Source organism: Heliangelus exortis, chromosome 4, assembly GCF_036169615.1.
Source record: "Heliangelus exortis chromosome 4, bHelExo1.hap1, whole genome shotgun sequence".
NCBI lineage: Eukaryota > Metazoa > Chordata > Aves > Apodiformes > Trochilidae > Heliangelus > Heliangelus exortis.
The window spans coordinates 42,704,905-42,719,209 of NC_092425.1; the positions used below are offsets into that span (position 1 = coordinate 42,704,905).

General features: G+C 43.8%; 1 protein-coding gene across 9 annotated transcripts in view; it reads left to right on the forward strand.

The window, feature by feature from the left end:
* The window catches only part of RUFY3 (RUN and FYVE domain containing 3), a 46,462-nt gene that overhangs the window by 15,416 nt on the left and 16,741 nt on the right, over positions 1 to 14,305 (forward strand). For 7 of the 9 annotated variants that reach the window (XR_011725910.1, XM_071744154.1, XM_071744152.1 and 4 more), the window contains 7 exons: positions 9,803 to 9,976; positions 10,819 to 10,936; positions 11,423 to 11,524; positions 12,219 to 12,342; positions 12,956 to 13,017; positions 13,742 to 13,807; positions 13,910 to 13,979. Coding sequence is in view for 8 of the 9 variants with exons in the window: in XM_071744154.1 (XP_071600255.1) it covers positions 9,803 to 9,976; positions 10,819 to 10,936; positions 11,423 to 11,524; positions 12,219 to 12,342; positions 12,956 to 13,017; positions 13,742 to 13,807; positions 13,910 to 13,979 (716 nt within the window). In the remaining variant the exon portion in view is untranslated. Of the gene's footprint in view, positions 1 to 687; positions 1,083 to 2,520; positions 2,604 to 9,802; positions 9,977 to 10,818; positions 10,937 to 11,422; positions 11,525 to 12,218; positions 12,343 to 12,955; positions 13,018 to 13,741; positions 13,808 to 13,909; positions 13,980 to 14,305 lie in introns of those variants that run through there. The other 2 variants (XM_071744156.1, XM_071744155.1) reach the window with 2 other exon arrangements.

A 14,305-nucleotide genomic window follows, 5' to 3' on the forward strand; every position in this document is an offset into this window, starting at 1 on the left:
TCCATCCTCCTGGTTGCCCTCAGATGCTATTTACTAATAGAAATAAAGAGAACCTGGCTGGTGTAGGAAGCTGTGTGTGTTGGGAAACCTGCAGCTCTGCTGCTAGACAAATCCTGGGAGTCTGCTGGTAGGTGGCATCCCCTGGGGTAAGGGAAGATGCTGTGTTTGAGGTGATGATTTTCATTGCACATAATTTATTTCCTAATGAGTGCATTCTCTACTGGCTGTGTTCAGCTGCTGCACATTTCTCAGCACCCCCAGCACTGCTTAACTCTGGTGTCTTTGGGCTGGGACTTCCCAGCTGTGCTGAGGGCTGCCAGGAGGTGTAAGAGTGGGAGCTGGAGAGGTACTTGGGAATCATTACAAAGGTTTCTACTCCTGGCCCTTTTTTAGGCTTCTATCTTTCAGAAATAAAATTTAAAAAAATAATTAATGAAGCACTTTTTTCTGTTTAATAGCAGCATGAAATAATTCTTATGCTGACACTTTCTTCCAGGATATATATTTTTGAAGCATTTACTTGCATGGGAAAGTGGATTCACCACTAGCACTATCCTTTATCTCTGCACGAGCTGTTCCAAATTTCAGTGTAACTGTTACTTATTTTGTATGTCTGTGAGAAGTTCGAAGCCAAAAATTAAGATAGGAGCAAATTCAGAAAGATAAAAGTTGAAAGGTTTTGTTTATTTTTTTTTACTGGATGTAATACATCACTACTCATTAGTGGGTGCTTCTCTTTAAGCTTTCTGCACAGGAGCAAAGTCCCAGCAGAAAGAAGCCAATGCTTCCTGTACATGAGTATTCCTGCTCAGCAAGATGATTTTTTATTATTACTATTTTTTTTTTAACTTAGCAAAGGACAGAATGCCTTGGTAAACCTTATTTGTCACTGGATTTGAAAGGCTTTGTGGCTGGTAGTAATACTGATCTTCCTGGGACTCCAGTTGGAATGAATTAATCCTATTATGAAGACACAAAAGTCTTGGTCATCCTGCTTCCTAAACTTGGTACACACCAGTTCCAGGCTTTTTAATACTTTGCCATACTGGTCAGAAGTATTGGGTTTGTCCTAGACTGCCATGGTAAGGAGCATGGAAAGCATCAGGTTTGTGATTTATTCTTATTTATTTGTGTGTATTAAGGTTTCTTTCCCTACTATGGCCATTCACTGGAAATTCCAGACAAGTGGGGAAAGCTGTGCAATGGAAAAGAAGTAAAATGCATGCAAACTGCAGTTAGGTGGGTGAAGAAGTGAACAAAAATGTGAAAGAGCTGACAAAATGTGTGTATTTGCCTCTAAATCTGTACAAACAGCAGAGTGCCTTGGTACCAGGATAAATTCATTACATTCTTGCAAGCATTTTCACTAGAAAGAGGATTGGATTATTGCCTGTAGGGACATAATGGGAAAAAATATTTGTGATTCCAGTGGACGTTTGTCTGTAAGCTTTACATGAACCACTTGCTGAGGGGTTTAAAAAGAAAAAAATCCTTAATCCTTTGCTGTGAAGTGGGTAGCAGTTGTCCAGCTAGGGACAGCACTGTCCTGAGGTTTTCTGCACCTTCCTGGGAAGCAGAACCCAGGTGCTGTGTGCAGTGATTTCCTGTGTAATAATAATAATAATAATAATAATAATAATAATAATAATAATAATAATAATAAATCAAAGTGATGAGAAAGCAAAGCCTGTTCTCAACAGTTGTCAGAGTAGGTTGGAGGTCTTGGAATTGTTTTTGATGTGGATCTAAGGAAAGAAAGAGGCTTAGAGGGAGGAGTAAGGAGCTGGAACAGTTGGTTTGTGTTGGGAGGAGTGTGAAGTGATGGAAGGACCAAGTGAAGCCTGGCAGTTTGCTTTGTCCCCACTGCTAAGATAATTGTAAATATTATTTGGTTATGAGATGTTCTTCACTGTTCACCTTTCAGATGAAGGAAAACACCTGAGCCCTCAGTATTAAATAAAAGGCAAATCAGTGCTGATGTCTGGCTCCAAACTGTGTGCAGACAGGGGCTCTGGGGGGATGAGAACCTGGTTCTGATCCTTGGATGTGATGGAAACTGATGGTAAATAAATCATTGTATGTGCAGCAATGTTCTCATCTGATTTGCTTTCAGAAATGCTAGGAATACAGCTGGAGGATACTGGCTGTATTTTATTGTCTTGTTGATGGAGTGTTGTTAGGTATTTTCTGCAACTGCTGAACTCCACACTAACATCTGCATTTTAAGTCCTACAAAAAAGAAAAAAAAGGGGGTGGAGGGGAAGGGGTGAAGGTGATCCTTGAGTCAGAGTCCAGTTTGCAGCACTCCAAGGTGAGAGTGCAGTAGGGTCCAGAGGAGCATCAGACATCTCAGCCCACCACTTCCCTTTGAGCTGCAGAAAGTCTCCTGAACTTTCAGGTATTTAGGATTTATATTTTTTTTTTCTTTGAGTGTGAGGGTGCAGTTGGCTCCTGCAGCAGGAGGAGGCTGCCCAGAGCTGCTCCCTGGGAGGGAGGAGGGCTTGGGAGTTGGTGTACTTTGCTCTGGACTTTGGCACTGTTGGCCCAGGAAGGGAACAGAGGCTTTTTTGTGCTTCAGATGTTCAGCAGCAGAGTGGGCACACGTAAGTTGGGAGCTGCAGATCCTGAGGGCTCAGCCTCTCTGCTGCTTCTTGTGCTGCCTTTGGGACATGGGCTGCCTGGAAGAGGTTTGCCTTGCCCTGCCTGCTCCTCTCCCAGGATCCTGACCTTCTCCCCGGGCCTGTTTGCCCCAGGCTGCAGCAAAGAGATGGAGGAGTTGTCCTCAGTCAGCAGGAGGATGATGGAGTCAGACCTGGGAGCCACATCCGGGCTGGGCTGCATCACCTCTGAGCTGTTCCATTTGGGGTGATGGCTGTAATGAAACCTTACATCCCTGAGGTGTTTCATTTGGGGTGATGGTTGTAGTGTAACCTTACATCCCTGAGCTGTTTCATTTGGGGTGATGGCTGTAATGAAACCTTACATCCCTGAGCTGTTTCATTTGGGGTGATGGCTGTAATGAAACCTTACATCCCTGAGCTGTTTCATTTGGGGTGATGGTTGTAGTGTAACCTTACATCCCTGAGCTGTTCCATTTGGGGTGATGGCTGTAATGAAACCTTACATCCCTGAGCTGTTTCATTTGGGGTGATGGCTGTAATGTAACCTTACATCCCTGAGCTGTTCCATTTGGGGTGATGGCTGTAATGTAACCTTACATCCCTGAGCTGTTTCATTTGGGGTGATGGTTGTAGTGTAACCTTACATCCCTGAGCTGTTCCATTTGGGGTGATGGTTGTAGTGTAACCTTACATCCCTGAGCTGTTTCATATGGGGTGATGGCTGTAATGTAACCTTACTCACAGTGTCCTTCTCCTGAAATGTGTTTGATTTTCATGCCTGGCTGTGTTTCTCTGCTAAGGGATTGCTTTTTTGGGCTGGGTAGGAGGAAATGGAAGCAAATGCTGACATTGGCTAAATATGAAAAGTTTAGTGCTTTGATCTTGCAAGCAAAATAATGCCTTTCTTTTCTTTTTACGATGTGCTTTACAAAAAAGTTGATTGTCTTAAGGCAGAAAGCAAGCTCCTCAAGCTTTACTGAAGCCTGCCTAAGTTTGCCTGTCAAGCAGAACCCCTCTTTGCTGTGTTGCTTTGTGCAGACTGATTAACCTTCTGACTTGCAAATCTTTTCCCCACTATGAATTAAGTCTTGTATTATGCAAATTTCCCTTTCAGTTACCCTTTTCTTATTGCCTTGATTTTTGAATCTTTCCTTTAGATCACGGCCTGCATGACATTTTCTTTCTTTCCCTTTCTTTTGGCTGTTTGCAAAGACTCTTGGGAGGATTTGACAGATGTGGTGGAGCAGTTGCGTGGTGAGACCGAAGGTGCGTGCCACACCAACAGCTTTCAGCTCTTATTTCCACTGATGGTTGGCTTCTGACTTGGGGTTTTCAGCCTGGGTGCAAACCACAGCTTCCTTTCCCAGTGCTGATGGCTGGGGCTGGTGCTGGGCTGGTTGGACCAGGTTGGCAGCCAGGAGGAGCTGCCCTCTGGGGATGGCTCCTTCCTGCTCCTCCTCTGGTGACAAAAATGGCTTGGGTCACCCAGGCTGCATGCCTTGCTCTTGCAGGTGGATGAATTGCCCTTGGAAATGGATATTGTGAAGGCTTTTTCTTCTGAATGTATAGACCCCTTCATGAGTTCCATGCCAGAAGCTTTGGTTTCTAAATCCTTACTGATCTCTTTTTTTTTTTTTTTTTTTTTTTTTTTTTGAAAGCATGGTCGTACAATGTTGCTTAAAAAAATGTCTTGAATATTTTGTGGTTATTTTGACTTGAAGTTGAGGTAGCAGTGAATCAGCAAGGGGTTAGTTTATTTATAGCAAATGCTTTCTGAAGCAATTATTTTCCTGAGCCCGATCTAAACACAACTTAAAAGATTGCAACAATATGTAGAAGCTAAATTTCCAAAAATATTTCAGAAATCACCCTGAAGCTGCAAATACTCTGAAGGGCTTCCATTAACAACTGGAGACTTTGTAAAAGTGTTTTTAAAACCTGAACTACAAATTTGGATTAAAGCTTGTCAGTTACTAAATGAAAAAATTTTGTGGTGCCTCTTACTTGAGTCTTAAAAAAGGTGCAAGTGTGAAATAGCTGAATTAAAGCAGCACTGAGTGTTTTGGAGGTGTTGGGGATTGCAGATGGCAGGGTGGCTGGTTTGTTACCAGGTTTTATTTGGGTATAAAATAACAGGGTGGCTGGTTTGTTACCGGTGTTTTCTTTGGGTTTTCTCTCATTCTCCCTGGCAGGATGTTAACCAGAGGCAGCTTTGTTTCTTTGTAGCACAGAGAAGCAATTTCAGCGTGAAATTTGGTGAAGCAAAATGGTGAAATGCAGTGAAGCATGTTGATGTGGCAGGACACATCTGTCTTAAAATACCAGCTGTGATTATTAGGAGAATAACAACTGATAGTTAAGGATGGCAGGGTGATGCAGCTTGGGACTCACTTAGGAAAACCCTTGCAGGGCAAATCCTTGTAAGGATGTTCCTGCCAGATGGAGAGGCTGAGATTTGTTTCCCATTAAACACTTACAGATTTTTTAGTGTGGATTTTGTTGGGGTAGGGTAGGTTTAAGATGTGTTTTTTTCTGTTTACACTTGTATCTTTGTTTCCCACATCCATGGCCCTGTTCTGGTTTTTTTTTTTTTTTTTTTTTTTTTTTTTTTTTTTAATCTCTTAAATGCCTGGTGTGTGTGGGAAGCTGTCCTCATGATCCAGCAGAGATGGGTGGGTGCTCTATGGGGAGAGCATTTCCCCCTCTGAAATCAACATTAAGGGCATAATGGCAAGAATAAATGGAGCAATCTTTTAAGCTCTCTGTGAAAATGTTTCTTGTCTTAGGAAATCTGATTCCATTTCCTTCCAGTAGCATTAGTCTGGTTGCTTTCTGGTTTGGCCACAGCCCCTTGGGGTGCACAGGTTGGATTTTGCATTTAGAAGCAAACCCACTAGTAAAATCAAACATTTTTCAGCAGGATGCAGTAGAGGCAGACATGCCTCTGCTTTTCACTTGTGAATAGTCCCTTTTTTAATTTTAATCACTGCTTCCCTTTAGGAGATTGGCTGCATGATGGGCAGGACATGTCTCACCTCAGCCCTGAGGTGGTAGTGAGGAGCTTGTGTTGGGGGAAGGCAGAGCACAGGATAAAACTACTGAAAGAGCTTTAAAAGGACATCATTGTGGTGAACTCCAGCTAAAAGGATGCAAGTCCTTAATTTGTCTGGGACTTGCTTTCCACATTTATTTGAAATTGTGCCTGTGTGCCTGATTTCATAGCCAGATCAGCTGGAACAAATGCCTTTCCTGAAGTCACTTTGCTTGGCTGAAACTCAGAGGGCTGTAGCCAGCTGGCTGCTTCACCTTGACCATGTCTCAACTCACCTGGCCCAGGCTGAACTGCTTGCAGGATGCTGTTTCTCTTCCATCCAAAGGATGCAGCCTTTCCAAGCATCAGGTTGCTCCAAGTCTGGGTTCTTGGTTTGATATGGACTCAGCCCATGAAGAACCTGGCTGATACCCTAATTAATTGGCTTTGCTTCAAGCAGATTTGTTCTGCAGTGTTCTTTTTGTTACATTTCTAGTTTTATTTTTATTTCTTTCCAGTTCTTTTATGGTAATTCAGTGTGAGGAGCCATATAATTTAGTGTCATCAGGTGAGAAGTTCTTAGACCACAGCTGCAACTTAACCCTTAGAGGTCTGGTATTGAGTTGACTTTTCCCTTCTCTTTTAGGTTCCTAGGTACATATTTTAACTTCTTACCAAATTACAGAGTTCCTGAGATTCTTGGGTGCTTTTGAAAATGTCATCTTTGTGTAAGCTTCCCTTTGCTTTTCATGCTGTTAGCATCAGTGTGATTGTGCTCCAGTTCCCCCTCTTTGGAAAACTGGTAATTCAATGTTTTAAGGACATTTTAAGGAAGCAGAAAGATGAGCTGATGGTTTTACCCTGTCATTGTAATGGGATGCAAGTCCAGTTCAGGCCTCATCACTTACACTCAGAGCAGTGTGCACTGAGGAGTTCTTCAAAGACTGACCAGGCAAATAATAATGTTCACTCTAGACTTCAAAATGTATTGAAATTAACAGCAAAAGAAGATAAAGTCTCTTTGCTTCTTTTACCACAGGAACCTAATCTTTTGAGGGTCCATATACAAGTTGCCTCAGGTGATTTATCCCTACTAGAGATTTCTGCTGGCCTTGGTCAGGAGCATGGCTGTGCCACAGGTGGAGTTGTGCTGGCAGAAGTGCTGGGGGGAGCTGATGGTGGTTTGACTTGATAAGCTGCTTTCTCAGCAAATCTTGAATCCTGGTACCACAACAAGGCACAATATTGAGAGTAGTGCTCTGCTTCAGAAGTAAATCTTCCCTCAGGGGGCAGCTGTGATGGATGCTGCTGGAGGTGTCTTATGCAGAAATACACAGAAGCAAATAGACAGAAGGCTTTATTTGCATGTACAAAAATGTTCTTGCAGGCAGGTGTAATACTGTCTGACTTCTTTTTCCTGAGTCTGCAGCCTTAGTGCTGGTGGCTTTTAGCTACACTGCAAACCCTAGAATGGTTTGCAAATCACAAAGCAGCTCATCTGCTCCCTGGACATGCCAAATCTGCCAGCTTAAAACAGTAGTAGTTCTGCACAGGCAATAAAATTCCCCCACTCAATTACATCTCTCAGCAGTCTAGTGCAGTTATGAGGACTGCATTCCTAAATGAGTGCTTTGAACTCTTCTAAACTATGAAAAGAACCCACAAATGCCTGACCTTGGCCACGTCATGAGAGGTGAGGAGTGTGCAGTGAGGACAGCAGAACTCAGGGAGGGTTTGGTCACTTTGTCCCTCAGCAGCAGAAGGTTGAGTGGAGGCAGAGGAACAACTGGGCTTGTTTGCCACTCCTCTGGACAAGGAGGCATTTGTCCATGGCAGCAGATGTGGGCTGGAGCCTGCCTGGACCAGTGGCTGTTGATGGGTGATCAGAGCCCCTTGGGTGAGGGGTACTCGGGTGCTCTTGTCACAGTGCTAGGTCTGGGTGTGCCTTGGAGTCACCAGCAGCATCCCTGTCCTCTGGCAGCCAGGCCACCCAAAACTCAGTGACAGAACCAGACCCTCACCAGCCTTGGGGCTGTGGGACCCTGACCCTGGGATGCTTCAGAGGCAGGTTCAGCAGGTTGGCCTTTGTTCCCAGGTTTTACAAACACTTTCTTCTGATTCTCTTTCATCATTTCTCAGCCTTTTTGACTGAAGAACCTTTTGTCTCCAGTATTTGCTTTTCATCTCCCAGCCCTGAGGTGGCTTCCAGTGTCTCCTGTCTGGCATGGGGAGTCTCCATTGGCAGTTGCCCTGCTCTGGGTTAGCTGTAGGCTACTGAAATCCAATATTACTCCTTTTGGCTACATCTGCTGAGCCTGTGGTGCTTTTCAACCTGCAGGAGGTACCCGAAGCTGGAGGTGGCATCAGTGTGATTTTTAAAGATTCTGTGGTTCTCTAAAGTTGTGTTCCCTTGCTCTCTTTTTGGCACAGAATCCCAAGAGTGCCAGGGTGGAAGGGACCTCAAGGATCCCCTGCTCCAACCCTTCTGATATTATTGTTTCTCTGAGATCTCTCAGCACCCCAGAGAGCTGAGACTTCAAACTTTCCAAAGTGGGGGAATCCCCCCCTTCCCCTGGGAGACCATTCCAGTGTAGCAGGATGACTGGTGCCTTGTGTCAGCAGGACAAGACCTGTAGGACACTCCAGTAGCCTCAGAAGAACAGGCTTTTTGGCCTCTTCTGTCTAAGTTGCAAGAATTTGTTCTTCACTGTTGTATTGACAAGAGGATGAGAACTCTGAACAATCCAGACAGCTCAAGCCCACCTGCCCAGCAGAGATTTGATGTCTGTGCAGGGGCAAACCTGCTAAAGCCCAACCCATACTTCTGCCAGACCTCACTTAGGGGCTGAGGATGAGGGTTGGATGTTCTGCCTCTCCTTCCTTAAGGAGAGAAGGAGGAACCTGCCTGAGCTGTCTGGATGTCAGAGGCAGAGCCTGAGAACACCCTGGTGGTGGTGGAACTCCACAGGGTCATCAGGAGCAGCTCTTCTCCCACAGCTTAGATTTCTGGATGTTTTGATGGCTTCTCCCATCACACTTGGCTATGTGCATTTTGGATAGAAATATATCTCCTGCTCTAACTGAAGGATTTCAGTCTCCAATGTTTGCCTTAGTGGTTTCTAAATCCAAGCATGTTTAGTCAGTGTGGCAGATCAGATGTGTGCCTTGTGCTTTGATGTGGTGTTAGGTGTCCTCTGGTCGTGGTTGTGCTCTTGGGGTTGTGAATTTACTTGCAAAGGTGGCAAATTGCTTCAAAGGGTCCATGGCTTTTTGAAGCAGCCCTAAAATAAATGTGCCTTATAGAGATGGAACTGCTTGTGCCAAAGAACTGTAGATTAAAAATTGGGTGTGAGATTGCAGGATACAGACAGAAAACTTGAAACTGATGCAAGGTCATTTTAGGAGTTAGAATTTGTCTCTAGTACTGTGAACCTCCAGGCATACAGCACACCTTATTGTTGTGGTCCTAGGACAATTTCACTTGTGAATGGGTTTCTTTGTTGAGGCACTGGAATAATTAATGGCATATTAATAATATGGTGGAGGATGGATATAGCCTTGGAAGATCTGTGCCTGTTGGGGCTTAGAATGAGCTGTGAAGATCAGCTCCTGATCGTCAGTGCTGATGGGATGGAAAGAGGGAGGTGGGAATTGGCTCTGTACCCAAGTTTAAAAAAAAAATAATTAAAAAATGAGAAGGAAAGATGTAAGATTGGGTAGAAAGGCACGTGGATGGATGAAGTGTGAGAGGATTTGTGGTTATCTTTTAGGCAGAAGAAGAAATGACAAGTGGAGAGTTCTTAGGGGCTTGTAGTTGCTGGGGGTCTGAGTTGGAGCAAGAGGTGGCTGCAGCATTCAGGCCCAGGTTTCAAGGTGTGAAGCACAATATTAACAGCTGGCTGCACCCTTGGTGTCACCTACCACCTGCTCCCTGGGCACTTGGGCCAGCAAATGCTGCTGAGCTTTGAGTTTTCCAAGCAAAAGGTTCCCCTGCCTTTTGTGGCACATGAAGAGAGTGCCTCCCATGGAACTGTCACTGCCCCTAGGAATGTCTTCAGAGCTGAAGGACAGAGAGAGCTGGGGTATCTTATTGTACTCAAAATGGCTTTTGTTACTCAGCAGTGTTTTCCTTCCTTTTTTTCTTTACTAGATCCGAATTACCTGATGGCTAATGAACGCATGAACCTGATGAACATGGCAAAGCTCAGCATCAAGGGCTTGATTGAATCAGCTCTGAACCTGGGCAGGACTCTGGACTCTGACTATGCCCCCCTCCAGCAGTTCTTCGTTGTGATGGAACATTGCCTGAAGCATGGCCTGAAAGGTAACCTGCCTGCAGAGGAGCCACCCCTCCCCCAGGGCTGTGGGCACAGCACAGGGCAAGAAACAGCAACCCTGGGCTTGGAATCTGGTGTTGTGTTCTCCAGGAAAGGAATGAGAGGCAGGGCAGGGTCACTGTGTGATCACAGCTGACTTGACAGGCCCCAGGAAGAGAAAAAACAAATCTGCTGAAGGTGAAAGGTGCACAGTGCTTGCACGTTTTTAAAACAACTTTTCAGATGACTGGGGTATAGGTGAGTGATCAGTGATGGGAGTAGCTCCCTGGCAAACCCACGACTCCCTTTTTCCCTGCACTTCCTCGTGGCTTTAGGGATCCAACAGTCCTCTTGCTGGAAGAGGAACTGCAACATGGGGGTCCTTTCTCAAGACTTAGATCAAAACTGAAGATTTGGGCTTTGTGCAGCTCATGTCCTGTCAGCTGCTCTCTAAAATAGGAAGCAGAGCAGATATTTAACTGTATAATAATAGAGACACAATAGCCAAGTACCACACTGCTTTTCTTGACGTGCTTGAGATGCAAAGCTGAGGATGTTGGATGTCCTCTCAGCACCCATGCACACATCCTGCAGTGCTGCTCTGGTTGGGGGTGTATGGAATGTTCCTGGCATCTGTCTCAAGCTCTTCTTGCCTTGTTTGAGTGACACCAGTACTGGCCACAGTTGGCCAGAAAAAGTCATCTTTCCTCCTTGCCCAGCAGCAGTCCCAAAAGAATCTTTCAGGCATTTTTTGTCTATTGTTCCTTCACTTCTGACCAAGTGTGAGAATGTGTTTAGCCAGCACAAACAGGCTCATTTTATCTTTTTTTTATCTCTTTTTCTTTTCTAGCAAAAAAAACTTTTCTTGGGCAAAATAAGTCGTTTTGGGGACCTCTAGAACTAGTAGAAAAACTTGTTCCTGAAGCTGCAGAAATTACAGCGAGCGTTAAGGATCTCCCAGGACTGAAGTGAGTACAATATTTGACTGCACAGCTACATAATATGTTCTTTTTATTGTAAGTAGGCTCCTGAGTAAGAGAAGGAAGGGAAAATAACCTCAGTAATACACCTGCCACCTTCTCTGAAGGTGCTTGGGCATTCCTGCTGAACCCAGGTACACATCTTGTGCTGATCTGCCTTGTGCCAAACTGACTGGGAATTAGAAGGTGATGTGTGGAAGATGATCCTTGTCCAGCTGGGGTAAAGTCAGGGAACCTTTTTTGTGTTACAGCAAAGACAGAATGAGTTCTGGAGAAGCAGTGGTTACTTAGATAAACTATCCTGTCACTATTTGCACTACTTCAGTAGAGCAAACTACCTGGTATTTCCCCCTTTGCACCAGTGCCAGCTCTGTCTTTGAAATGCAGAAACTTTAGATAGAATGGGATTATTTAAGCTGTTTGCAAATGTGCATTGCAGTATTTCTGTAACTGCTTTGTTTGTGGCCTTTGTAGGACACCAGTGGGCAGAGGAAGAGCTTGGCTTCGCCTGGCTCTAATGCAGAAGAAACTCTCAGAATACATGAAAGCATTGATTAACAGAAAGGATCTCCTCAGGTGGGTGCTGAGCTTGCATTCCTGATTGGTTCAAGTTCATTTCAACCCTCCAGTAAGATCTTCACTATCCTTTACACCAAAATGACAAAATGTGTGTACTTTTAAAGATAAAGTATAATATTTGTGAAATATAGAGCTTCCTCTGAGATAAAAAATACTTAGTATTTGTTCTTAATTCAGAAGCTGTTATTTCTCCTCTTTATCTCAAATATCCATTAGCATAAACACAAATGTTGGTTCCAGAGAGATGATTTGGGTGCAATATTTGTAGGATACAAAACTCTCTGCATAATCTTGACTCTGGATTTATTTCTGATTTGGAACAAGTAATTTCACTTCTGCCTCTCTGGTTCCCACATAAAACAGCAACAATTTTGCACCTTAACTGCAAGGTACCATGGATTAACTTAACTGAAAGGCCATGGATTTGCACTACTGTGGCTGTGCAAAGCAGGATTTAATAAATCTGCTGGTGTTTCTCAAACAAGCAGGTTTTGTTGGTTGCCCATGCAAATCCATAGCTGACTTGGAGCTAGAAAAAAGAACTTGGTATTGTCTGCTGGAAAATATGGTGGTGACTTGTGTTAAGAATAGTAGTAAAAACCCCTGATATTAAGCTCCAGTGTGAGTTGACATCATTGTGGTTGACTTTTAAAGGTGTAACCCTTGTCTTCTCTTGCTGTGCACCCTGCAGTGAATTTTATGAGCCCAATGCACTGATGATGGAAGAAGAAGGTGCCATCATTGCTGGCCTCCTTGTAGGTTTGAATGTCATTGATGCAAACTTCTGCATGAAGGGAGAAGACCTGGACTCACAGGTACTCACAGTTAGTGGGGTTTTTCTGACCACTTAAATTGGAAGAACTTGCTGTTGTAGAGGACTTCCATCAGCTGAGATAGAAGTTAATTACTTATGTAATAGAAGACTTAATACTTGTTATTCAGATTGTGGTCTTCCTTGGTTTTCTCTTTGCTGTTAAGCTTTGCTCATGCAAGTCACTGTGCAGGGAAGGGTAGTAGAGGAAAAAGCAGGCAAAGCCAGGGAAGGACTTGGCCAAAATGAGGGGAGGAAGAGAACTGTTAATTCACTCATGCTGTGGGATGAGATCATGGTTGCTGCTAAACCAGAGAAAAGGAACCTGCGTGCACTGCCCTGGCAGCTTGCATGAGCAGAGTCATACAGTTAGAGTCATGGGCATGTTTGTCCCTGTGTCCCAAGACTTGCTTGCCAATTGCTGCTGCCCTGAGTTATTTTTGCTTGAAATAAACTGTTTTCATTAATTTTTGATAGGTTGCTGGCATAAGGAATCCTTGCTGTGATACAGCATACACTGATAGTAAATGTTCTAAGTGAATGCTTCTCAACTTTCATGCCTAGGGACAGTGTTTAGCCTTAGAAAAAGGGATTAATGTAATTTTTCTCTTTTCTAGGTTGGAGTTATTGATTTCTCAATGTATTTGAAAGATGGGAACAGCACAAAGGGCAGTGAAGGGTGAGCACATGCACAGCTGTTCTGCTTCTTATCTCTTGGCAGTTTGTGTTAAAGTGTTCTGGGTTGCCCTGCAAGCTGTTACATTTTTAATTAAAAAGCTCCTTAGACTGAAATGCTCTTTTCTGCTACACCATAGTGTATAAATAAGATACTGGAAGCATTGGGAGGGGGCAGGAGAAACAGGAGGTCTCCCAGGAATTTTGTGTATCCTTCCTTAACTGGGAACTGAAGATTAAAGTATTTAAAAAGTATTTAAAAGTTCATTAAAACCTTCACCAGCTGCATGGAGAGCAGGGCAGGAGCTGGGGTTTGGCACCAGGGGATCTGTAGGCAGCAAGTTCATGCAAAACACAGACTTGTTGACAGTTTTCCTTGCATGGACTTGGGTAGGATGACTCTTGTCCAAAAAAACAGTGCAAAACCAGTGGGTTTTTTTGTTTTTTCTTTGAAACACTGCTGAGCTCTTTGAAATACTGTCTGCCTTAATCCTGCTTTGTGTGTCCCTGAGTGTCTGAATGTCCCCCAGCTGCAGCTTCTGAGAAGCCAGGGCAGAGTTACTGATGTTAAAGGCACAGCCTGGAACTCAGCTTTGCTAAAACACAGACCCCACAGGGACTCAGGGAGCTGGGGCACACGGTTCCTCTGAGAGATTTCAGTGCTCTCTGTTGGTTCTTGGGATCCAAACAGCTCAACTGAATAATAATTCTTTTTTATTTTTTTACAGAGATGGTCAGATAACTGCTATTTTGGACCAGAAGAACTATGTAGAAGAACTCAATAGACATTTAAGGTAAGACATGATTTCTTTATTTCTTATTTTGTAGGATAGCAAAGTAAAAAAAATAACATTTAAGAAAAAAGGAATTACTGTAGGTTTTTTTCTTTTCAACAGTGCTACAGTAAACAACCTGCAGGCCAAGGTGGATGCTTTAGAAAAATCCAACACTAAACTGACTGAGGAGGTAAGTGTAATAGAAAAATCATCTGATGTTTGGGAATTAGGGATTAAAAAGGTATGGGAGGAGTTATTTGCAGATCTCTGGTGTTCCTAATGATGAGTGTTTAATGATGGAACTGGAATAAGTGGCCTGCCAAGGAGTTGCATTATTCTGTTGCTGCTGTGAGGTGGAAAAGCAGTTGAATGTTTCTGTTAAAAACCAAAAGCTGTTGGATACACTTTATCCCTCTGAAGCCCTGGAGTGCCTTCTGATTTTTGGAAAGTGTCTTAGAATAAACTGTAGGTAGACTTGGGTTTGAATGCTGCACAGCCCATGTAGCTTGTGAGACA